The 26,915-nt window shown below is 42.0% G+C and overlaps 1 protein-coding gene across 3 annotated transcripts in view; it reads left to right on the forward strand.

Moving 5' to 3' along the window:
- Window positions 1-24,673, forward strand: part of LOC139408264 (ras-related protein Rab-27B-like) — a 107,336-nt gene extending 82,663 nt beyond the window's left edge. For all 3 annotated transcript variants that reach the window (XM_071151949.1, XM_071151950.1, XM_071151951.1), the window contains exons 2-7: window positions 3,708-3,809; window positions 6,261-6,330; window positions 8,878-8,963; window positions 14,450-14,553; window positions 15,935-16,058; window positions 23,991-24,673. In XM_071151949.1, the coding sequence (XP_071008050.1) occupies window positions 3,727-3,809; window positions 6,261-6,330; window positions 8,878-8,963; window positions 14,450-14,553; window positions 15,935-16,058; window positions 23,991-24,177 (654 nt within the window). In that variant the 5' untranslated portion in view covers window positions 3,708-3,726 and the 3' untranslated portion in view covers window positions 24,178-24,673. The remainder of the gene's footprint in view (window positions 1-3,707; window positions 3,810-6,260; window positions 6,331-8,877; window positions 8,964-14,449; window positions 14,554-15,934; window positions 16,059-23,990) is intronic.
- Window positions 24,674-26,915: the final 2,242 nt, after the last annotated feature.

Consider the following 26,915-nt stretch of genomic DNA (forward strand, 5'->3'; position numbering starts at 1 on the left):
AAGAAGAGTTAGGAGGGATATAGACTAGAATGACAGAGCGGCACAGGCAAGATGCAATAGATTATATAAAATACAGTATATTCATATGAGATGAGTAATTTTAATTTTTGTTGTAAACATGATTAAAGTGGCATTATTAAAGTGTCTAGTGTTCCATTTATTAAAGTGGCCAATGATTTCAAGTCTATATGTAGGCAGCAGCCTCTGTGTTAGTGATGGCTGTTTAACAACAGTCTGATGGCCTTGAGATAGAAGCTGTTTTTCAGTCTCTTGGTCTCAGCTTTTGATACACCTGTACTGACCTTGCCTTCTGGATGGTAGCGGGGTGAACAGGCAGTGGCTTGGGTGGTTGTTGTCCTTGATGATCTTTTTGGCCTTCCTGTAACATCGGGTGGTGTAGGTGTCCTGGAGGGCAGGTAGTTTGCCCCCGGTGATGCGTTGTGCAGACCGCACCAACTTCTGGAGAACCCTGCAGTTGTGGGCAGTGCAGTTGCCATACCAGCTGGTGATACAGCCCGACAGGATGTTCTCAATTGTGTATCTGTAAAACTTTGTGAGGGTTTCAGGTGACAAGCCACATTTCTTCAGCCTCCTGAGGTTGAAGAGGCGCTGTTGTGCCTTCTTCACCACGCTGTCTGTGTGGGTGGACTATTTCAGTTTGTCAATGATGTGTACGCCGAGGAACTTACAACTTTCCACATTCTCCACTGCTGTCCCTTCAATGTGGATAGGGAGGTGCTCCCTCCTGTTGTTTCCTGAAGCCTGACACCACACTCCGAGTGCCCTCACCTCCTCCCTGTAGGCTGTCTCGTCGTTGTTGGTAGTCAAGCCCACTACTGTTTTGTCATTTGCAAACTTGATGAATGAGTTGGAGGCATGTGTTGCCACGCAGTGCTGGGTGAACAGGTAGTACACCCCCCCCCCCCTAGTGGGGCCCCAGTGTTGAGGATCAGCGAAGTGGAGATGTTGTTTCCTACCTTCATCACCTGGGGGGTGGTGGGTGGGGCTGAGACCCAGGGTCTCAAGCTTAATGGTGAGCTTGGAGGGCACTATGAAAACTGAGCTGTAGTCAATGAACAGCTCTCTAACATATGTATTCCTCTTGTCCAGATGGGACAGGGTATGTGTTTGTGTGTTTTGCATGTTTTTAAGGAGACAAAATTAGATTTCCATTAGTCAAGTCTCTCAGAACCTTCTCATGACATGGACGTTGTTGATGTTTGTGGTTCCACGTGAGCTACTAAAACTAGACCAGAGAGTAATTTGTTAACAGGAGATGAGATGACTGTCTACATTAGTGTGCCACTGTTCTTGTTCTGACCAAATCACGTTTGTCTGATCTAGACCAGAGATCTGTATTGTATGACTGATCACATTACATTTTATTGGATCAAATAAAGTTGTGTTTGTTATTATGACGTTGGGCCGTTTCGCTTCGGTCTGTTCCTTTACTGACCCCAGGCCAGTTCCCCGTTGTCTGTTTGGCAAACCTTTACTGACCCCAGGCCAGTTCCCCGTTGTCTGTTTGGCAAACCTTTACTGACCCCAGGCCAGTTTCCCGTTGTTTGTTTGACAAAACTTACTGACCCCAGGCCAGTTCCCGTTGTTTGTTTCCAACTTGTATGAATTGAAGTTGGAAGTTTACATACATACACTTAGGTTGGAGTCATTAAAACTCGTTTTTCAACCACTCCACAAATTTCTTGTTAACACACTGTAGTTTGGGCAAGTCAGTTAGGACATCTACTTTGTGCATGACACAAGTCATTTTTCCAACAATTGTTTACAGACAGATTATTTCACGTATAATTCACTGTATCACAATTCCAGTGGTTCAGAAGTTTACATGCACGAAGTTGACTGTGCCTTTAAACAGCTTGGAAAATTCCAGAAAATGATGTCATGGCTTTAGAAGCTTCTGATAGGCTAATTGACATCATTTGAGTCAATTAGAGGTGTACCTGTGGATGTATTTCAAGGTCTACCTTCAAACTCAGTGTCTCTTTGCTTGACATCATGGGAAAATCAAAAGAAATTAGCCAAGACCTCAGAAAAAAATTGTAGACCTCCACAAGCCTGGTTCATCCTTGGGAACAATTTCCAAACGCCCGAAGGTACCACATTCATCTGTACAAACAATAGTACGCAAGTATAAACACCATGGGACCACGCAGCCGTCATACCCCTCAGGAAGGAGAAGCATTCTGTCTCCTAGAGATGAAAGTACTTTGGTGCGAAAAGTGCAAATCAATCCCAGAACAACATCAAAGGACCTTGTGAAGATGCTGGAGGAAACTATCTATCACTCCAGTGTTTAATTGCTAAATTGTAATTATTTTGCCACTATGGCCTATTTATTGCCTTACTTGCCTTATCTTACCTCATTTGCACACAATGTATATAGACTTTTTTCTGTTGTGTTATTGACTGTACGTTTGTTTATTCCATGTATTACTCTGTGTTGTTGTTTGTGTCGAACTGCTTTGCTTTATCTTGGCCAGGTCGCAGATGAAAATGAGAACTTGTTCTCAACTAATCTACCTGGTTAAATAAAGGTGAAAAAATGAATGAAAAAAAATAAAACAGGAACAGAAGTATCTATATCCACAGTAAAATGAGTCCTATATCGACATAACCTGAAAGGCCACTCAACAAGGAAGAATCCACTGCTCCAAAACCGCCATAAAAAAAGCCAGACTACGGTTTGCAACTGCACATGGGGACAAAGATCTTACTTTTTGGAGAAATGTCCTCTGGTCTGATGAAACAAAAATACAATTGTTTGGCCGTAATGACCATCGTTATGTTTGGAGGAAAAGGGGGAGGCTTGCAAGCCAAAGAACACCATCCCAACCGTGAAGCACGGTGGTGGCAGCATCATGTTGTGGGGGTGCTTTGCTGCAGGAAGGACTGGTGCACTTCACAAAATAGATGGCATCATGAGGTAGGAAAATTATGTGGATATATTGAAGACACATCAGTCAGGATTTAAAGCTTGGTCGCAAATGGGTCTTCCAAATGGACAATGACCCCAAGCATACTTCCAAAGTTGTGGCAAAATGGCTTAAGGACAACAAAGTCAAGGTATTGGAGTGGCCATCACAAAGCCCTGACCTCAATCCCATAGAAAATCTCTGGGCCGAACTAAAAAAGTGTGTGCGAGCAAGGAGGCCTACAAACCTGACTCCGTTACACCAGCTCTGTCAGGAGGAATGGGCCAAAAATCACCCAACTTATTGTGGGAAGCTTGTGATAGGCTACCCGAAACATTTGACCCAAGTTAAACAATTTAAAGGCAACGCTACCAAATACTAATTGAGTGTATGTAAACTTCTGACCCACTGGGAATGTGATGAAAGAAATAAAAGCTGAAATAAATCCTTTTCTCTACTATTATTCTTTCATTTCAATTCTTAAAATAAAGTGGTGATCCTAACTGACCTAAGACAGGGAATTCTTACTAGGATTAAATGTCAAGAATTGTGAAAACCTGAGTTGAAATGTATTGGTCTAAGGTGTATGTAAACTTCTGACTTCAACTGTATGAATGAATGTGTCAGACAGGCTGTGATGAATCTGCTGTCATGTACTCAGTGACCTTGTGGTTAAAGTGTCTCCCCTGAGATTGGAAAGTTGTTGGTTTAATCCCCAGTGGAGTCATACCAAATACCTTTAAAAAGGACTTCTTCTTGTTTTGTTTACTCCAGGTTCAGCGCGGTCAGCACGATGACTGATGGGGACTATGATTACCTGATCAAGCTCCTGGCTCTGGGGGACTCTGGAGTAGGGAAGACAACTTTTCTATACAGGTACACACACACACACACACACAACTAGTTATTAGGGATGTGCATCTTTCCCTTTCAACACGATTCAATACCTTCATGGATCTATATACAGTACCGGTCTCATTCAAGGGTATTATTTTATTTTTGTACTATATTCTACATTGTAGAATAATAGTGAAGACACCAATTATCACACATATGGAATCATGTAGTAACCAAAAAAGTGTTAAACAATGAAAATATATTTTAGATTCTTCAAATAGCCACCCTTTGCCTTGATGGCAGATTTGCACACTAATGGCATTATCTCAACCAACTTCATGAGGTAGTCACCTGGAATGCATTTCAATTAACAGGTGTGCCTTCTTAAAGTTCATTTGTGGAAGTTCTTTCTTTCGTAATAGATTTGAGCCAATCAGATGTGTTGTGAAAAATTAGGGTTATACAGAAGATAGCCCTATTTGGTAAACGACCAAGTCCATATTATGGTAAAAACTGCTCAAATAAGCCAAGAGAAACGACAGTCCACCATTATTTTAAATAAGACATCAAGGTCAATACGAAAAATAACTTTGAAAGTTTCTTCATGTTCAGTCGCAAAAACCATCAGGCTCTGTGATGAAACTGGCTCTCATGAGGACCGCAGAGGTGACCCAGAGTCACTGCAGAGGATAAGTTCATTAGAGTTACCAGCCTCAGAAATTGCAGCCCAAATAAATGCTTCACAGAGTTCAAGTAACAGACACATCTCAACAGCAACTGTTCAGAGGAGACCGTGTGAATCAAGCCTTCATGGTCGAATTTCTACAAAGAAACCACTACTAAAGGACACCAATAAGAAGAGGACACTTGCTTGGGCCAAGAAACATGAGCAATGGACGTTAGACCTGTGGAAATGTGTCCTTTGGTCTGGAGTCCAAATGTAAAAATGTTGGTTCCAACCGCCGTGTCTTTGTGAGACACAGAGTAGGTTAACGGATGATCTCCGCATGTGTATTTCCCACCATGAAGCATGGAGGAGGAGGTGTTATGTGTTGGGGGTGTGCTTTGCTGGTGACACTGTCTGTGACCCTTCACCTGAGCACTATGCTGAGCACTTGTTTGCTACTTTTCCTTCACTCTGTGGTCCAACTCATCCCAAACCATCTCAATTGGGTTGAGGTTGGGTGATTGTGGAGGCCAGGTCATCTGATGCAGCACTCCATCAATCTCCTTATTGGTCAAATAGCCCTTACACAGCCTGGAGGTGTGTTGGGTCATTGTCCTGTTGAAAAACAAATGATAGTCCCACTAAGCACAAACCAGACGGGATGGTGTATCACTGCAGAATGCTGTGGTAGCCATGCTGGTTAAGTGTGCCTTGACCTCAACCCCATTGAACACCTTTGGGATGAATTGGAACGCCGACTGTGAGCCAGGCCTAATCGCCTAACATCAGTGTTCCCGATCTCACTAATGCTCTTGTAGCTGAATGTAAGCAAGTCCCCACAGCAATGTTCCAACAGTTAGTGGAACACCTTCCCAGAAGAGTGGAGGCTGTCATAGCAGCAAAAGGGGGACCAACTAATTATTAATGTCCATGATTTTGGAATTATAGGTTTGATGAGCAGGTGTCCACATACTATTGGTCATGTAGTGTATATTATTATTATTAGTAGTAGTAGTATTATATTTATTATTATTATTATATTTATGATTATTATATTTGTAATATTTATTATTATTATTATTATATGTATTATTAGTAGTAGTAGTATTATTATATGTATTATTAGTAGTAGTAGTATTATATTTATTATTATTATTATATTTATGATTATTATATTTGTAATATTTATTATTATTATATGTATTATTATTAGTAGTAGTATTATTATTATTATTATAATATTATTATTTATTATTATATTTATTATTATTATATGTATTATTATTATTATTCTTTATTATATTTATTAGTATGATTATATTTATTATTATTATATTTATTAGTATGATTATATTTATTATTATTATATTTATTAGTATGATTATATTTATTATTATTATATGTATAATATTTATTATTATTATTGTTATTATTATTATTATTATTATATTTATTATTATTATATGTATAATATTTATTATTATTATTGTTATTATTATTATTATTATTATATTTATTATTATTATTGTTATTATTATTATATGTATAATATTTATTATTATTATTGTTATTATTATTATTATATTTATTATTATTATATTTATTATTATTATATTTATTATTATTATATGTATAATATTTATTATTATTATTGTTATTATTATTATTATTATTATATTTATTATTATTATATGTATAATATTTATTATTATTATTGTTATTATTATTATTATTATTATATTTATTATTATTATATTTATTATTATTATATGTATAATATTTATTATTATTATTGTTATTAATAATACTACTTTCCTCTTCAGGTACACAGACAACAAGTTCAACCCCAAGTTCATCACCACGGTGGGAATAGACTTCAGGGAAAAGAGAGTGGTGAGTAGACACACACACACCACACACACACACACCACACACCACATACACACACACACACACACACACCACACACACACACCACACACACACACACACACACACACACCACACACACCACACACCACACCACACACAACACACACACACACACACCACACACAACACACACACACACACACACCACACACACACACACCACACACACACCACACACCACACACACCACACACACACACAACACACACCACACACACACACCACACACACACACACACACACCACACACACCACACACACACACACACACACACACCACACACACACACACACACACGCATGCGAACCCAATGTTTATGAGAATCGTCCTGATGAAAAGGTCCTTCATCAACCATAGTCTTCTTCAGACTCACTGAGACTGTGTCTGCGTCCCCATTCTCCACACCCGTCTCAAAGTGAACACTTGCACACTCCCGTCATGCATTTTTAAAAGCATTGTATTGAATTAAGCCTTGGCTGTAGGGACGTTCCACCATTGTTAAATCCATGATGTGGAGATTGGAGAGGGTGGAGAATCAGTATGCAGCCAGTGAAGTTATTACCATTGCTCCTCCTCCTAAGACCGTCTCTCTGTTATCTTAATTCTTGTCAAGTTGCCTTACCGGTGCTGTTCAGAGATGGCCAGGGAAGAGGAGGGGAAGTAGAGATAGTCAAGTTTAAATTAAAGAGAGAGGATGAACCTCTGAGAAGAGGGGAAGGAGAGCTGTGAAGTTTAAATTAAAGAGAGAGGATGAACCTCTGAGAAGAGGGGAAGGAGAGCTGTGAAGTTTAAATTAAAGAGAGAGGATGAACCTCTGAGAAGAGGGGAAGGAGAGCTGTGAAGTTTAAATTAAAGAGAGAGGATGAACCTCTGAGAAGAGGGGAAGGAGAGCTGTGAAGTTTAAATTAAAGAGAGAGGATGAACCTCTGATAAGAGGGGAAGGAGAGCTGTGAAGTTTAAATTAAAGAGAGGAAGAACCTCTGAGAAGAGGGGAAGGAGAGCTGTGAAGTTTAAATTAAAGAGAGAGGATGAACCTCTGAGTAGAGGGGAAGGAGAGCTGTGAAGTTTAAATTAAAGAGAGGATGAACCTCTGAGCAGAGGGGAAGGAGAGCTGTGAAGTTTAAATTAAAGAGAGGATGAACCTCTGAGAAGAGGGGACGAAGAGCTGTGAAGTTTAAATTAAAGAGAGAGGATGATCCTCTGAGAAGAGGGGACGAAGAGCTGTGAAGTTTAAATTAAAGAGAGAGGATGATCCTCTGAGAAGAGGGGAAGGAGAGCTGTGAAGTTTAAATTAAAGAGAGGATGAACCTCTGAGCAGAGGGGACGAAGAGCTGTGAAGTTTAAATTAAAGAGAGAGGATGAACCTCTGAGAAGAGGGGAAGGAGAGCTGTGAAGTTTAAATTAAAGAGAGAGGATGAACCTTAGCCGCTGTTAAGCCATGTGACTACAGTCCTTTGTGACTCCAGTGCCCAGAATGAAGTACAATCTCTCCTGTCAAAGACAGTCAACACTTATCACTGTGAATCTAAAACATGATCTATGGCAGTAGGACCATTAAAGAGATGTAAGATGCTGTAAATGTGAGCGAAAACAAGAAAGCTTACATCTCGTAAAGGGCTAGGAGACAGTAGAGCAAGGGGCTCTTGTGTTTATAAATACCTTTTTCAACAAAAACCTTTTCCTACGTTTTTTTTTGGGGGGGGGGGGGGGGGGCTTGAGAAAAGAGGTCAGTATCTTCCTGAGGCCCTTGTAGATCTGACTCTGTTTTGGTGAGTTTCACACAGACATGAGATCTGTCAACCATCCCATTAGGGTGAAGGAGGTGTCCGATGCTGTGACGCAGGAACAACGTGGATTAGGATCACTGTCTGCAGTTTTTAGTGACGGTCCTCTGAGCCTGAGGCCTTCCTCAGACAGATGGTTCACCATGGCATTGGATGGTTACTGGCTAGCATTAGCATTTGTCATCCAGGAATACATGACAGTAGGCTAACAGCTAGACAGAGGGAGAAAATGTTAATATCCCCTTGTAATGTCCATGAATGCAGAATACATATATTTACAATGTAAAGAATGCATGACTGTTTAGTCAATATGCTGTCTTGTGATTTTTCCCTCCCTCACAGTTCTCCCATACAGACACCGTTCGGTTTCTCTGAATCTCCTATTTCATTTAATTTTAATACAGTTTAACCCTAGTTTCTATCTGTTCAATTGTTCTAGTATTTTCTTGGGATTCTGCAGCCCAAAAAATACATGTTCCTTTCCCAAGATAACAGTTTAATTCTCTTTTGGCAACACCACCTTCAAAACAGGGTTTGTCTTCTGTTTGTTTTGAAGACAGACGCCTGCCCTGGATAGATGACGAGTAGATCAGGCAACTGTTTTAAGTGTGTGTGTGTGTGTGTGTGTGTGTGTGTGTGTGTGTGTGTGTGTGTGTGTGTGTGTGTGTGTGTGTGTGTGTGTGTGTGTGTGTTTGTGTGTTTGTGTGTTTGTGTGTTTTTCAGGTGTATACAGCGTCGGGCCCCAATGGAACCACAGGGAAGACTTTTAAAGTTCACCTCCAGCTCTGGGATACGGCTGGACAGGAGAGGTACTGGAACTGCATTACAATAACGTTTCTATTGGGTTACAATAACGTTTACAATAATGTTTCTAATTGGTTACAATAACATTTACATTAACGTTTCTATTGGGTTACAATAACGTTTACAATAATGTTTCTAATTGGTTACAATAACGTTTACAATAACCTTTCTAGTGGGTTACAATAACGTTTACAATAACCTTTCTAGTGGGTTACAATAACGTTTACAATAACCTTTCTAGTGGGTTACAATAACGTTTACAATAACGTTTCTAGTGGGTTACAATAACGTTTCTAATGGGTTACAATAATGTTTCTAGTGGGTTACAATAACGTTTACAATAACCTTTCTAGTGGGTTACAATAACGTTTACAATAACGTTTCTAGTGGGTTACAATAACGTTTACAATAACGTTTCTAATGGGTTACAATGACGTTTCTAATGGGTTACAATAACGTTTCTATTGGGTTACAATAACGTTTCTAGTGGGTTACAATAACGTTTACAATAACGTTTCTAGTGGGTTACAATAACGTTTACAATAACGTTTCTAATGGGTTACAATGACGTTTCTAATGGGTTACAATAACGTTTCTATTGGGTTACAATAACGTTTCTAGTGGGTTACAATAACGTTTCTAACGGGCTGCGCTAACGTTTCTAACGGGCTGCGCTAACGTTTCTAACAGGCTGCGCTAACGTTTCTAACGGGCTGCGCTAATGTTTCTAACAGGCTGCGCTAATGTTTCTAACGGGCTGCGCTAACGTTTCTAACAGGCTGCGCTAACGTTTCTAACGGGCTGCGCTAACGTTTCCAACGGGCTGCGCTAACGTTTCCAACGGGCTGCGCTAACGTTTCTAACGGGCTGCGCTAACGTTTCCAACGGGCTGCGCTAACGTTTCCAACGGGCTGCGCTAACGTTTCCAACGGGCTGCGCTAACGTTTCCAACGGGCTGCGCTAACGTTTCCAACGGGCTGCGCTAACGTTTCCAACGGGCTGCGCTAACGTTTCCAACGGGCTGCGCTAACGTTTCCAACGGGCTGCGCTAACGTTTCTAACGGGCTGCGCTAACGTTTCTAATGCGTTATCAAAAAAAGGGAATTGATAGAAGTACTGTACCTACGTTACTATGTACCCTTCTCATTTTAGCTCCGCGGAATCGTAGACAAACCACTGCTGCAATTCAGTTTTTTTAAGTTCTTAATAAATAAAAAATGGCCCTTGTTTAACTACAGTATATCTCAAGCTCTCACAACGTGAGATTCTCTCAACGTATCACTTCCTCTTGCCTTGTGAGAATGACGACTTGACGTAGTTCTACAAGGCCTCTTGACAAGCCTTAACCAATGTAAAAATCATCTTCAGAGAGTCTACCTGTGTTGCTAACGGCGCCGACCCCTTCCGTAAACGTACCTGACAGAAACCTGAAGTGTCTTTTTTTATTCTGGTGGGGGAAAAAAATAACCCTCTCAGAGAACACAGCATCAATGAGACCAACTGAGTATGCGTCACCAATGGCACCCTTTGCCCTATACAGTGCATTACTTTTGACCAGATCTCTATGGGCCCTGGTCAAAAGTAGTGCACTACATAGGGAATAGGGTGCCGTTTGGGAAACTTCTGACACGTATACGTTTTCTGGTACCAGACACAATAGACACAATGGGAGGCAGCGGTTGACTCATCAGTGGTATTATATAGTATGTGTTGATGACTCATCAGTGGTATTATATAGTATGTGTTGATGACTCATCAGTGGTATTATATAGTATGTGTTGATGACTCATCAGTGGTATTATGTAGTATGTATTGATGACTCATCAGTGGTATTATATAGTATGTATTGATGACTCATCAGTGCTATTATATAGTATGTGTTGATGACTCATCAGTGCTATTATATAGTATGTATTGATGACTCATCAGTGCTATTATATAGTATGTGTTGATGACTCATCAGTGCTATTATATAGTATGTATTGATGACTCATCAGTGCTATTATATAGTATGTATTGATGACTCATCAGTGCTATTATATAGTATGTGTTGATGACTCATCAGTGGTATTATATAGTATGTATTGATGACTCATCAGTGCTATTATATAGTATGTGTTGATGACTCATCAGTGCTATTATATAGTATGTATTGATGACTCATCAGTGCTATTATATAGTATGTATTGATGACTCATCAGTGCTATTATATAGTATGTATTGATGACTCATCAGTGCTATTATATAGTATGTGTTGATGACTCATCAGTGGTATTATATAGTATGTATTGATGACTCATCAGTGCTATTATATAGTATGTGTTGATGACTCATCAGTGCTATTATATAGTATGTATTGATGACTCATCAGTGCTATTATATAGTATGTGTTGATGACTCATCAGTGCTATTATATAGTATGTATTGATGACTCATCAGTGCTATTATATAGTATGTATTGATGACTCATCAGTGCTATTATATAGTATGTGTTGATGACTCATCAGTGCTATTATATAGTATGTGTTGATGACTCATCAGTGCTATTATATAGTATGTATTGATGACTCATCAGTGCTATTACATAGTATGTGTTGATGACTCATCAGTGCTATTATATAGTATGTATTGATGACTCATCAGTGCTATTATATAGTATGTATTGATGACTCATCAGTGGTATTTAATGACATGTATTGATGACTCATCAGTGCTATTATATAGTATGTATTGATGACTCATCAGTGCTATTATATAGTATGTATTGATGACTCATCAGTGCTATAATATAGTATGTATTGATGACTCATCAGTGGTATTTAATGACATGTATTGATGACTCATCAGTGCTATTATACAGTATGTATTGATGACTCATCAGTGCTATTATATAGTATGTATTGATGACTCATCAGTGGTATTTAATGACATGTATTGATGACTCATCAGTGCTATTATATAGTATGTATTGATGACTCATCAGTGCTATTATATAGTATGTATTGATGACTCATCAGTGCTATTATATAGTATGTATTGATGACTCATCAGTGCTATTATATAGTATGTGTTGATGACTCATCAGTGCTATTATATAGTATGTGTTGATGACTCATCAGTGCTATTATATAGTATGTATTGATGACTCATCAGTGCTATTATATAGTATGTATTGATGACTCATCAGTGCTATTATATAGTATGTATTGATGACTCATCAGTGGTATTATATAGTATGTATTGATGACCCATCATTGCTATTATATAGTATGTATTGATGACTCATCAGTGCTATTATATAGTATGTATTGATGACTCATCAGTGGTATTTAGTGACATGTATTGATGACTCATCAGTGCTATTATATAGTATGTATTGATGACTCATCAGTGCTATTATATAGTATGTATTGATGACTCATCAGTGGTATTATATAGTATGTATTGATGACCCATCAGTGCTATTATATAGTATGTATTGATGACTCATCAGTGCTATTATATAGTATGTATTGATGACTCATCAGTGGTATTTAGTGACATGTATTGATGACTCATCAGTGCTATTATATAGTATGTATTGATGACTCATCAGTGCTATTATATAGTATGTATTGATGACTCATCAGTGCTATTATATAGTATGTATTGATGACTCATCAGTGCTATTATATAGTATGTATTGATGACTCATCAGTGCTATTATATAGTATGTATTGATGACTCATCAGTGCTATTATATAGTATGTGTTGATGACTCATCAGTGCTATTATATAGTATGTATTGATGACTCATCAGTGCTATTATATAGTATTTATTGATGACTCATCAGTGCTATTATATAGTATGTATTGATGACTCATCAGTGCTATTATATAGTATTTATTGATGACTCATCAGTGGTATTTAGTGACATGTATTGATGACTCATCAGTGCTATTATATAGTATGTATTGATGACTCATCAGTACTATTATATAGTATGTATTGATGACTCATCAGTGCTATTATATAGTATGTATTGATGACTCATCAGTGCTATTATATAGTATGTGTTGATGACTCATCAGTGCTATTATATAGTATGTATTGATGACTCATCAGTGCTATTATATAGTATGTATTGATGACTCATCAGTGCTATTATATAGTATTTATTGATGACTCATCAGTGGTATTTAGTGACATGTATTGATGACTCATCAGTGCTATTATATAGTATGTATTGATGACTCATCAGTGCTATTATATAGTATTTATTGATGACTCATCAGTGGTATTTAGTGACATGTATTGATGACTCATCAGTGCTATTATATAGTATGTGTTGATGACTCATCAGTGCTATTATATAGTATGTATTGATGACTCATCAGTGCTATTATATAGTATGTGTTGATGACTCATCAGTGCTATTATATAGTATGTATTGATGACTCATCAGTGCTATTATATAGTATGTATTGATGACTCATCAGTGCTATTATATAGTATTGATGACTCATCAGTGGTATTATATAGTATGTATTGATGACTCATCAGTGCTATTATATAGTATGTATTGATGACTCATCAGTTGTATTTAATGACATGTATTGATGACTCATCAGTGCTATTATATAGTATGTGTTGATGACTCATCAGTGCTATAATATAGTATGTATTGATGACTCATTAGTGCTATTATATAGTATGTATTGATGACTCATCGGTGGTATTATATAGTATTGATGACTCATCAGTGGTATTGTATAGTATTTGTTATAGTATTTGTTGATGACTCATCAGTGGTATTATATAGTATGTATTGATGACTCATCAGTGGTATTGTGTAGTATGTACACAGTGGGCCAAAAAAGTATTTAGTCAGCCACCAATTGTGCAAGTTCTCCCACTTAAAAAGATGAGAGATGCCTGTAATTTTCATCATCGGTACACTTCAACTGTGACCGACAAAATGAGAAAAAAAATCCTGAAAATCACATTGTAGGATTTTGAATGAATTTATTTTCAAATTATGGTGAAAAAAATAAGTATTTGGTCAATAACAAAGGTTTATCTCAATACTTTGTTATATACCCTTTGTTGGGAATGACAGAGGTCAAACATTTTCTGTAAGTCTTCACAAGGTTTTCACACACTGTTGCTGGTATTTTGGCCCATTCCTCCATGCAGATCTCTTCTAGAGCAGTGATGTTTTGGGGCTGTTGCTGGGCAACACGGACTTTCAACTCCCTCCAAATATTTTCTATGGGGTTGAGATCTGGAGACTGGCTTAATTTCTAATTTGAGAATTGAATCACTTGCAAGCTGGAAGCCACACTGGCAATCTTGCAACAGCAAAAAAAATGGTAATTTGGCAAATCCTTTTATCCAAAAAGCGACTTAATTAAAGAACTGTCTCCATTGGCAGATATATTCAGTACAGGTGGCCCATGTAGGAATGGAACCAACACAATCCTGCTGTTACTAACCTCCATGCCCTCACAGGTTCCGGAGTCTAACCACAGCCTTCTTCAGAGATGCCATGGGCTTCCTGCTCATGTTTGACCTCACCAGCCAACAGAGCTTTCTCAACGTCCGCAACTGGATGAGTACGTAATGGTCTATGTAGTCAGCAAACACACGCACGCACACACACACACCACACATATACACACACACACACACACACACACACACACACACACACACACACACACACACACACACACACACACAACACAAACACACACACACACACACACACACACACACAGTCCTGAGGGAGCAGAACGTGGCCAGGGTCGGGGATTCAGTCAATTCACTTATTGAATTCAATAGAATTAAGTTTTCCTCCGTTACGTTAATTATTTTAACCAGTCAATTAACAACTAATTCTTATTGATAACGACGGCCTGGCATTTGAAAAGAAGACGGTTTCATTATAAGGAGGTATTTGAAGAGCAGGCAGGTCCTCAGGGGATTAATATGAATCGATACTGTAGTCATTCAGGCCTTTTGATCCAGGAAGAAGGCAAAGGTTAGTAGTAAACTGTTTTCTGGAGAAGGAAACATAAAACACCTTAATTAGCGGCTGTCCAGACCCCCGGGACAAAATAAGTTAGCTTCACATTCTCTTACTATGCTGCAATACTTTGATTAATTAGCTTAACGTTTCTGCCAGAAAGCTACTTTCATCAGGGAGTAGTACTACTAAACGGTGGTATCTTGGTACTCTAATCATGCTGGCTTTAGATTCAGCACAGGATGTAGAGAAGGTGACTAGTAAACTACAGAATAAGTGTGAGGACATACAGCACTTGACATTTAATGATGATATGAGGACACACAGCGCTGTCCCAAAATGTTAACTGTTGTCCCCAGGCTAGCTGCAGGCCAATGCTAACTGTTGTCCCCAGGCCAGCTGCAGGCCAATGTTAACTGTTGTCCCCAGGCCAGCTGCAGGCCAATGCTAACTGTTGTCCCCAGGCCAGATGCAGGCCAATGCTAATTGTTGTCCCCAGGCTAGCTGCAGGCCAATGCTAACTGTTGTCCCCAGGCTAGCTGCAGGCCAATGCTAACTGTTCCATGTTGTCCTCAGGCCAGCTGCAGGCCAATGCTAACTGTTCCATGTTGTCCTCAGCCTAGCTGCAGGCCAATGCTAACTGTTCCATGTTGTCCTCAGGCTAGCTGCAGGCCAATGCTAACTGTTCCATGTTCTCCTCAGGCTAGCTGCAGGCCAATGCTAACGGTTCTATGTTGTCCTCAGGCTAGCTGCAGGCCAATGCTAACTGTTCCATGTTGTCCTCAGGCTAGCTGCAGGCCAATGCTAACTGTTGTCCTCAGGCTAGCTGCAGGCCAATGCTAACTGTTGTCCTCAGGCTAGCTGCAGGCCAATGCTAACTGTTGTCCCCAGGCTAGCTGCAGGCCAATGCTAACTGTTGTCCTCAGGCTAGCTGCAGGCCAATGCTAACTGTTCTATGTTGTCCTCAGGCCAGCTGCAGGCCAATGCGTACTGTGAGAACCCAGACATTGTGTTGGTGGGCAACAAGGCAGACCTGGCGGACCAGAGAGAGGTGCAGGAGAAGCACGCTAAGGAACTAGCCGACAAGTACGGGTGAGTATACACACACACACACACACACACACACACACACACACACACACACACACACACACACACACACACACACACACACACACACACACACACACACACACACACTAAGGAACCAGCCGACAAGTACGGGTGAGTATACATACACACACACACACACACACACACACACACACGGAAAAGAGAGAGCCAGAAACCACCGTTAGACCTAATGACTATTAGGTTATACAGTTCCGACTTCAACTGTACTTGCCTCAGAAGATCAACGACCGATGCCTAACGTAAAGTAGTCAAGGCAATGTGGCTTTTTACTGTTGCTGAGGCTGCAGTTATAGTGCCACTGATGACAAGCTCTTACTCTCCACTACAATCAGGGATTAATACTTCCACTGAGGAAGTCTCCTCTGTCCTTTATGAGTGCTGGGCTTGTCATTCACAGCTCTCGCTCTGTGTGTGTGTGTGTGTGTGTGTGTGTGTGTGTGTGTGTGTGTGTGTGTGTGTGTGTGTGTGTGTGTGTGTGTGTGTGTGTGTGTGTGTGTGTGTGTGTGTGTGTGTGTGTGTGTGTGTGTGTGTGTGTGTGTTGTCATTGAGAGCTGTACGTAAGGATACTTTGTGGTCTAGGGTGACCTGGTTGTTGTCTTTGTAGGGTACCCAGGTGTACCAGTGTAATGTGTTGTCTCTGTAGGGTACCCAGGTGTACCAGTATAATGTGTTGTCTCTGTAGGGTACCCAGGTGTACCAGTATAATGTGTTGTCTCTGTTGGGTACCCAGGTGTACCAGTGTAATGTGTTGTCTCTGTAGGGTACCCAGGTGTACCAGTGTAATGTGTTGTCTCTGTAGGGTACCCAGGTGTACCAGTATAATGTGTTGTCTCTGTAGGGTACCCAGGTGTACCAGTATAATGTGTTGTCTCTGTAGGGTACCCAGGTGTACCAGTATAATGTGTTGTCTCTGTAGGGTACCCAGGTGTACCAGTGTAATGTGTTGTCTCTGTTGGGTACCCAGGTGTACCAGTATAATGTGTTGTCTCTGTAGGGTACCCAGGTGTACCAGTATAATGTGTTGTCTCTGTAGGGTACCCAGGTGTACCAGTATAATGTGTTGTCTCTGTAGGGTACCCAGGTGTACCAGTGTAATGTGTTGTCTCTGTAGGGTACCCAGGTGTACCAGTGTAATGTGTTGTCTCTGTAGGGTACCCAGGTGTACCAGTATAATGTGTTGTCTCTGTAGGGTACCCAGGTGTACCAGTGTAATGTGATGTGTTGTCTCTGTAGGGTACCCAGGTGTACCAGTGTAATGTGTTGTCTCTGTAGGGTCCCCAGGTGTACCAGTGTAATGTGTTGTCTCTGTAGGGTACCCAGGTGTACCAGTGTAATGTGTTGTCTCTGTAGGGTACCCAGGTGTACCAGTGTAATGTGATGTGTTGTCTCTGTAGGGTACCCAGGTGTACCAGTGTAATGTGTTGTCTCTGTAGGGTACCCAGGTGTACCAGTATAATGTGTTGTCTCTGTAGGGTACCCAGGTGTACCAGTGTAATGTGTTGTCTCTGTAAGGTACCCAGGTGTACCAGTATAATGTGTTGTCTCTGTAGGGTACCCAGGTGTACCAGTGTAATGTGTTGTCTCTGTAGGGTACCCAGGTGTACCAGTATAATGTGTTGTCTCTGTAGGGTACCCAGGTGTACCAGTATAATGTGTTGTCTCTGTAGGGTACCCAGGTGTACCAGTATAATGTGTTGTCTCTGTAGGGTACCCAGGTGTACCAGTGTAATGTGTTGTCTCTGTAGGGTACCCAGGTGTACCAGTGTAATGTGTTGTCTCTGTAGGGTACCCAGGTGTACCAGTATAATGTGTTGTCTCTGTAGGGTACCCAGGTGTACCAGTGTAATGTGATGTGTTGTCTCTGTACGGTACCCAGGTGTACCAGTGTAATGTGTTGTCTCTGTAGGGTCCCCAGGTGTACCAGTGTAATGTGTTGTCTCTGTAGGGTACCCAGGTGTACCAGTGTAATGTGTTGTCTCTGTAGGGTACCCAGGTGTACCAGTGTAATGTGATGTGTTGTCTCTGTAGGGTACCCAGGTGTACCAGTGTAATGTGTTGTCTCTGTAGGGTACCCAGGTGTACCAGTGTAATGTGTTGTCTCTGTAGGGTACCCAGGTGTACCAGTGTAATGTGTTGTCTCTGTAGGGTACCCAGGTGTACCAGTGTAATGTAATGTGATAATTACAGGACATTAGTATTTATTTTATCTTCACACTTTCTCCTTTTTTAGTCACTCTTTTGTTGTTTGTTTTACAATATTGTACTTGATTTATATTGTACTTGAGAAAACATACATTTTTGAGTGAGAAGTATTTTATTTTTCTCAATCACTAGTAGCTCCATAGAGGATACATACTCTCTGATGTGATCTGGGTTCTCTGTTCAGACAGGACAGGGTTCTGTATGTGCTGTCTGATCTGGGTTCTGTTTGTCCCCCGTCTCATCTGGGTTCTGTCTGATCTGGTTTCTCTTTGTCCGCTGTGATCTGGGTTCTGTACTGTATGTCCTGTCTGATCTGGGTTCTGTATGTTCTGGGTTCTCTATGTGATCTGGGTCCTGTGATCTGGGGATTTTATGTCCTGTCTGATGTGGGTTCTGTATGTGTCCTGTCTGATGTGGGTTCTGTATGTGTCCTGTCTGACCTGGGTTCTGTATGTCCTGTCTGATCTGGGTTCTGTATGTGTCCTGTCTGATCTGGGTTCTGTATGTGTCCTGTCTGATGTGGGTTCTGTATGTGTCCTGTCTGATGTGGGTTCTGTATGTGTCCTGTCTGATGTGGGTTCTGTATGTCCTGTCTGATCTGGGTTCTGTATGTCCTGTCTGATCTGGGTTCTGTATGTGTCCTGTCTGATCTGGGTTCTGTATGTTTCCTGTCTGATGTGGGTTCTGTATGTCCTGTCTGATCTGGGTTCTGTATGTCCTGTCTGATCTGGGTTCTGTGTGTGCCCTGTCTGATGTGGGTTCTGTATGTGTCCTGTCTGATGTGGGTTCTGTATGTCCCCTGTCTGATGTGGGTTCTGTATGTCCTGTCTGATCTGGGTTCTGTATGTGTCCTGTCTGATCTGTGTTCTGTATGTGTCCTGTCTGATGTGGGTTCTGTATGTCCTGTCTGATCTGGGTTCTGTATATCCTGTCTGATCTGGGTTCTGTATGTCCTGTCTGATGTGGGTGTTGGAGTGGTCCTGTCTGATCTGGGTTCTGTATGTGTCCTGTCTGATGTGGGTTCTGTATGTCCTGTCTGATCTGGGTTCTGTATGTGTCCTGTCTGATGTAGGTTCTGTATGTGTCCTGTCTGATGTGGGTTCTATATGTCCTGTCTGATGTGGGTTCTGTATGTGTCCTGTCTGATGTGGGTTCTGTATGTGTCCTGTCTGATGTGGGTTCTGTATGTCCTGTCTGATCTGGGTTCTGTATGTGTCCTGTCTGATCTGTGTTCTGTATGTGTCCTGTCTGATGTGGGTTCTGTATGTCCTGTCTGATCTGGGTTCTGTATATCCTGTCTGATCTGGGTTCTGTATGTCCTGTCTGATGTGGGTGTTGGAGTGGTCCTGTCTGATCTGGGTTCTGTATGTGTCCTGTCTGATGTGGGTTATGTATGTCCTGTCTAATGTGGGTTCTGTATGTGTCCTGTCTGATGTGGGTTCTGTATGTCCTGTCTGATCTGGGTTCTGTATGTGTCCTGTCTGATGTGGGTGTTGGAGTGGTCCTGTCTGATGTGGGTTCTGTATGTCCTGTCTGATATGGGTTCTGTATGTCCTGTCTGATCTGGGTTCTGTGTGTGCCCTGTCTGATGTGGGTTCTGTATGTGCCCTGTCTGATGTGGGTTCTGTATGTCGCCTGTCTGATGTGGGTTCTGTATGTGTCCTGTCTGATGTGGGTTCTGTATGTGTCCTGTCTGATGTGGGTTCTGTATGTCCTGTCTGATCTGGGTTCTGTATGTCCTGTCTGATCTGGGTTCTGTATGTGTCCTGTCTGATCTGGGTTCTGTATGTTTCCTGTCTGATGTGGGTTCTGTATGTCCTGTCTGATCTGGGTTCTGTATGTCCTGTCTGATCTGGGTTCTGTGTGTGCCCTGTCTGATGTGGGTTCTGTATGTGTCCTGTCTGATGTGGGTTCTGTATGTGTCCTGTCTGATGTGGGTTCTGTATGTGTCCTGTCTGATGTGGGTTCTGTATGTGTCCTGTCTGATGTGGGTTCTGTATGTCCTGTCTGATCTGGGTTCTGTATGTGTCCTGTCTGATCTGTGTTCTGTATGTGTCCTGTCTGATGTGGGTTCTGTATGTCCTGTCTGATCTGGGTTCTGTATATCCTGTCTGATCTGGGTTCTGTATGTCCTGTCTGATGTGGGTGTTGGAGTGGTCCTGTCTGATCTGGGTTCTGTATGTGTCCTGTCTGATGTGGGTTCTGTATGTCCTGTCTGATCTGGGTTCTGTATGTGTCCTGTCTGATGTAGGTTCTGTATGTGTCCTGTCTGATGTGGGTTCTATATGTCCTGTCTGATGTGGGTTCTGTATGTGTCCTGTCTGATGTGGGTTCTGTATGTGTCCTGTCTGATGTGGGTTCTGTATGTCCTGTCTGATCTGGGTTCTGTATGTGTCCTGTCTGATCTGTGTTCTGTATGTGTCCTGTCTGATGTGGGTTCTGTATGTCCTGTCTGATCTGGGTTCTGTATATCCTGTCTGATCTGGGTTCTGTATGTCCTGTCTGATGTGGGTGTTGGAGTGGTCCTGTCTGATCTGGGTTCTGTATGTGTCCTGTCTGATGTGGGTTATGTATGTCCTGTCTAATGTGGGTTCTGTATGTGTCCTGTCTGATGTGGGTTCTGTATGTCCTGTCTGATCTGGGTTCTGTATGTGTCCTGTCTGATGTGGGTGTTGGAGTGGTCCTGTCTGATGTGGGTTCTGTATGTCCTGTCTGATATGGGTTCTGTATGTCCTGTCTGATCTGGGTTCTGTGTGTGCCCTGTCTGATGTGGGTTCTGTATGTGCCCTGTCTGATGTGGGTTCTGTATGTCCCCTGTCTGATGTGGGTTCTGTATGTGTCCTGTCTGATGTGGGTTCTGTATGTGTCCTGTCTGATGTGGGTTCTGTATGTCCTGTCTGATCTGGGTTCTGTATGTCCTGTCTGATCTGGGTTCTGTATGTGTCCTGTCTGATCTGGGTTCTGTATGTTTCCTGTCTGATGTGGGTTCTGTATGTCCTGTCTGATCTGGGTTCTGTATGTCCTGTCTGATCTGGGTTCTGTGTGTGCCCTGTCTGATGTGGGTTCTGTATGTGTCCTGTCTGATGTGGGTTCTGTATGTCCCCTGTCTGATGTGGGTTCTGTATGTGTCCTGTCTGATGTGGGTTCTGTATGTGTCCTGTCTGATGTGGGTTCTGTATGTCCTGTCTGATCTGGGTTCTGTATGTGTCCTGTCTGATCTGTGTTCTGTATGTGTCCTGTCTGATGTGGGTTCTGTATGTCCTGTCTGATCTGGGTTCTGTATATCCTGTCTGATCTGGGTTCTGTATGTCCTGTCTGATGTGGGTGTTGGAGTGGTCCTGTCTGATCTGGGTTCTGTATGTGTCCTGTCTGATGTGGGTTCTGTATGTCCTGTCTGATCTGGGTTCTGTATGTGTCCTGTCTGATGTAGGTTCTGTATGTGTCCTGTTTGATGTGGGTTCTATATGTCCTGTCTGATGTGGGTTCTGTATGTGTCCTGTCTGATGTGGGTTCTGTATGTGTCCTGTCTGATGTGGGTTCTGTATGTCCTGTCTGATCTGGGTTCTGTATGTGTCCTGTCTGATCTGTGTTCTGTATGTGTCCTGTCTGATGTGGGTTCTGTATGTCCTGTCTGATCTGGGTTCTGTATATCCTGTCTGATCTGGGTTCTGTATGTCCTGTCTGATGTGGGTGTTGGAGTGGTCCTGTCTGATCTGGGTTCTGTATGTGTCCTGTCTGATGTGGGTTATGTATGTCCTGTCTAATGTGGGTTCTGTATGTGTCCTGTCTGATGTGGGTTCTGTATGTCCTGTCTGATCTGGGTTCTGTATGTGTCCTGTCTGATGTCGGTGTTGGAGTGGTCCTGTCTGATGTGGGTTCTGTATGTCCTGTCTGATATGGGTTCTGTATGTCCTGTCTGATCTGGGTTCTGTGTGTGCCCTGTCTGATGTGGGTTCTGTATGTGCCCTGTCTGATGTGGGTTCTGTATGTCCCCTGTCTGATGTGGGTTCTGTATGTGTCCTGTCTGATGTGGGTTCTGTATGTGTCCTGTCTGATGTGGGTTCTGTATGTCCTGTCTGATCTGGGTTCTGTATGTGTCCTGTCTGATCTGTGTTCTGTATGTGTCCTGTCTGATGTGGGTTCTGTATGTCCTGTCTGATCTGGGTTCTGTATATCCTGTCTGATCTGGGTTCTGTATGTCCTGTCTGATGTGGGTGTTGGAGTGGTCCTGTCTGATCTGGGTTCTGTATGTGTCCTGTCTGATGTGGGTTCTGTATGTCCTGTCTGATCTGGGTTCTGTATGTGTCCTGTCTGATGTAGGTTCTGTATGTGTCCTGTCTGATGTGGGTTCTATATGTCCTGTCTGATGTGGGTTCTGTATGTGTCCTGTCTGATGTGGGTTCTGTATGTGTCCTGTCTGATGTGGGTTCTGTATGTCCTGTCTGATCTGGGTTCTGTATGTGTCCTGTCTGATCTTTGTTCTGTATGTGTCCTGTCTGATGTGGGTTCTGTATGTCCTGTCTGATCTGGGTTCTGTATATCCTGTCTGATCTGGGTTCTGTATGTCCTGTCTGATGTGGGTGTTGGAGTGGTCCTGTCTGATCTGGGTTTTGTATGTGTCCTGTCTGATGTGGGTTCTGTATGTCCTGTCTGATGTGGGTTCTGTATGTGTCCTGTCTGATGTGGGTTCTGTATGTCCTGTCTGATCTGGGTTCTGTATGTCCTGTCTGATCTGGGTTCTGTATGTGTCCTGTCTGATGTGGGTGTTGGTGTGGTCCTGTCTGATCTGGGTTCTGTATGTCCTGTCTGATCTGGGTTCTGTATGTGTCCTGTCTGATCTGGGTTCTGTATGTGTCCTGTCTGATCTGGGTTCTGTATGTGTCCTGTCTGATGTGGTTCTGTATGTCCTGTCTGATCTGGGTTCTGTATGTCCTGTCTGATCTGGGTTCTGTATGTGTCCTGTCTGATGTGGGTTCTGTATGTCCTGTCTGATGTGGGTTCTGTATGTGTCCTGTCTGATCTGGGTTCTGTATGTGTCCTGTCTGATGTGGTTCTGTATGTCCTGTCTGATCTGGGTTCTGTATGTCCTGTCTGATCTGGGTTCTGTATGTGTCCTGTCTGATGTGGGTTCTGTATGTCCTGTCTGATGTGGGTTCTGTATGTGTCCTGTCTGATGTGGGTTCTGTATGTCCTGTCTGATCTGGGTTCTGTATGTCCTGTCTGATCTGGGTTCTGTATGTGTCCTGTCTGATGTGGGTGTTGGAGTGGTCCTGTCTGATGTGGGTTCTGTATGTCCTGTCTGATGTGGGTTCTGTATGTGTCCTGTCCGATCTGGGTTCTGTATGTGTCCTGTCTGATCTGGGTTCTGTATGTGTCCTGTCTGATCTGGGTTCTGTATGTGTCCTATCTGATGTGGTTCTGTATGTCCTGTCTGATCTGGGTTCTGTATGTCCTGTTTGATCTGGGTTCTGTATGTGTCCTGTCTGATCTGGGTTCTGTATGTGTCCTGTCTGATGTGGTTCTGTATGTCCTGTTTGATCTGGGTTCTGTATGTGTCCTGTCTGATGTGGTTCTGTTTGTCCTGTCTGATGTGGGTGTTGGTGTGGTCGTGTCTGATGTGGTTCTGTATGTCCTGTCTGATGTGGTTCTGTATGTCCTGTCTGATGTGATTCTGTTTGTCCCCTGCAGGATCCCGTACTTTGAGACATCGGCAGCGACGGGGTCTGAGGTGGACAAGGCGGTCATCACTCTGCTAGACCTGGTCATGAAGAGGATGGAGCAGTGTGTCGACAAGCCCACCGCCGATCCCGCCAACGGGGGAGGAGCCACCAAGCTGGAGGACGCTGCGCCTGACCAGAAGAAGTGTGCATGTTAGACTTGGCCTCTTCCACGTCCCCTTCTCCCTACTCTGGTTGGTCCTCTAGTGCGCCCTCTGGTGGCCAGACGCAGAAGTGCAGCAGCGTGGCCACAGCATGATGTGTGAGGGGGCAGCTCAAGTCAGCCACACTGCAATGGGGCTGTGGTTCTGGCCTTGCATGGCCTGTGTGTACTGTGCTGGGCCTGGCTATGTGTCTCTCCTGCCTGTCCTGTGTTGTGTTGTATTGTGTCCCAATTGTCACCTTGTTCCCTTACATAGGGCATTACATTTGACCAGAGCCTATAAGGTGTGCACTATGTACATTGCCTTGGACATAATGGACAAGACAGCGGGACGAGCTGAGTTCATTATCTCCTAGGTAATGTACAGAACGGAGGCGTTTATCCCGCTTATACCACAGTTGCCAAAGAAAACAATACTAAAGCACACATTATCTGGTGAAAATGTCTTCATGGATATTTTTTGAATTGATTAAAAGTCAAATTAATACTTTTTCCATCCTCCCATGAAACCTGATTTGTTAGTCCGTTGCCAGAGATGCGACTCGGTTGCTCAGTCTTTCTGTTCTATGGACGTTTTTATTCGGTTGCCCTGCTGACTTGCTAGCTAGTGAACTATTCTTTTTAAACACAATCACGTCAACCTCTGCAGCCAGAATAACGGTAAAGTAGCTGCGTTTGCGTGAGCTGTTTTCTAGTGACAATTCATTTGGATACATCCATAACAATGAGCATAACTATGAGCTGATGATGATGATGATGAGCGATTTTGGCATTGAATAGTTTGCGTTCGCGTCAGGACACACTGTTCATTATGAGGAGAGCGCATTGCATATTTACATTTTGAGTCATTTGGCAGACACTCTTGCTCAAGGGCACGTTGTTCACCTTGTCCGCTCGGGGATTCGAACCAGAGACCTTTCGGTTAACTTCTAGGCTAGCTGCCGCCCTTATCGAACACGTCAAACACTAGGCTTGAACGTAGCTAAACAGTTTGTTGCTAGCAAACATGCCAATATGACCAATGGAATTTAACAATATCAGTTGCTGAAAACAGCTGTTAAAAATAGAAAAGTGGGCGGGTTCGACAGCATAGCTCCACTCGCTTCATGATTGCAACATTGAAGGACTGGGAAAAATGTATGTTCCTCCCATCACTCACCACGTTAGGTTCATCAGAGGTCTCTGTGAAAAAAAAAAAATAGTGCTAGCTAGCTAGTTAGCTATGTTTCCTATTTTCCTTGTAGGACCTGCGTTTACAATGTATCCAATATCGGTTTGTGTGGTTGTTGGTTTATCTTTCTGTAACTACAGTCTGCTTGTGGAGTGCTTTATAATGCGCCATGATCAGGTATCCCATATAAATCTGTCCCAGAGACATCCAACTGTCTTCTATATTTGGTTTTAATGCCCATTCTAGAATGCCCTTCTAGCCAATCAGAAACGAGTATTCAACAATGCTGTGGTATAAATAGGGAATAGGTTGCCATTTGGGACAAAAGCCTGGCCTACCGGAGGTCTATGTTTTATAAGACTTTATATCCTCATGTTGTTTAGAAGTATTTGTCCAATCTAATCTACTGCCTTGGCTTCTAAGGCCCCATCCGTACGGTACCAATATTAAAATCTAATCTACTGCCTTGGCTTCTAAGGCCCCATCCATACGGTACCAATATTAAAATCTAATCTACTGCCTTGGCTTCTAAGGCCCCATCCATACGGTACCAATATTAAAATCTAATCTACTGCCTTGGCTTCTAAGGCCCCATCGATACAGTACCAATATTAAAATCTAATCTACTGCCTTGGCTTCTAAGGCCCCATCCGTACGGTACCAATATTAACATCTAATCTACTGCCTTGGCTTCTAAGGCCCCATCCGTACGGTACCAATATTAAAATCTAATCTACTGCCTTGGCTTCTAAGGCCCCATCAGTACGGTACCAATATTAACATCTAATCTACTGCCTTGGCTTCTAAGGCCCCATCCATACGGTACCAATATTAAAATCTAATCTACTGCCTTGGCTTCTAAGGCCCCATCCGTACAGTACCAATATTAACATCTAATCTACTGCCTTGGCTTCTAAGGCCCCATCCATACAGTACCAATATTAAAATCTAATCTACTGCCTTGGCTTCTAAGGCCCCATCGGTACGGTACCAATATTAAAATCATAAAGCATTTGACCAGTTATTTATATATGATTTTTAAATTTAAAGTTCTTATTCTAGAGGTGTATGTTTATTAACTTTTTTGTTTTAGATTAGATTGTTGTTGTTATTATTATTATTACAGTAAATCTAATCAGTTAGATTACGGTTCAACACACTCATTACATTTACGGTAAATGTGATCCCCCCCCCCCATTTAACAGTACTTTTTGACAACTGCAGTGTATAGCTAAATGTGCATAAAAGACAGTAAGGTATGATCAACTTTATGATATTGTAATATCACTCAGTCAAGACTGATATAATATTACTGTCAGGAAAATACATCGCCAAGCAGTAAATATCTCATTGATGATGATGCTGTTGGTCTGTCTGTCTGTCTGTCTGTGCCAAAATTAATTGGTCGCGTACACATATTTTGCCTATATTATTTTGGGTGTAGCGATATGCTTGTGTTCCTAGCTCCAACAGTGCAGTAATATCTAACCAGGTCAGAGGTGTCTGTCTGTCTGTGGCCTTTTTGACATTCCTAGCTACTAATCTCGTGTGACAGACTTTTA

Source organism: Oncorhynchus clarkii, chromosome 5 (genome assembly GCF_045791955.1).
Source record: "Oncorhynchus clarkii lewisi isolate Uvic-CL-2024 chromosome 5, UVic_Ocla_1.0, whole genome shotgun sequence".
Taxonomy (NCBI): domain Eukaryota; kingdom Metazoa; phylum Chordata; class Actinopteri; order Salmoniformes; family Salmonidae; genus Oncorhynchus; species Oncorhynchus clarkii.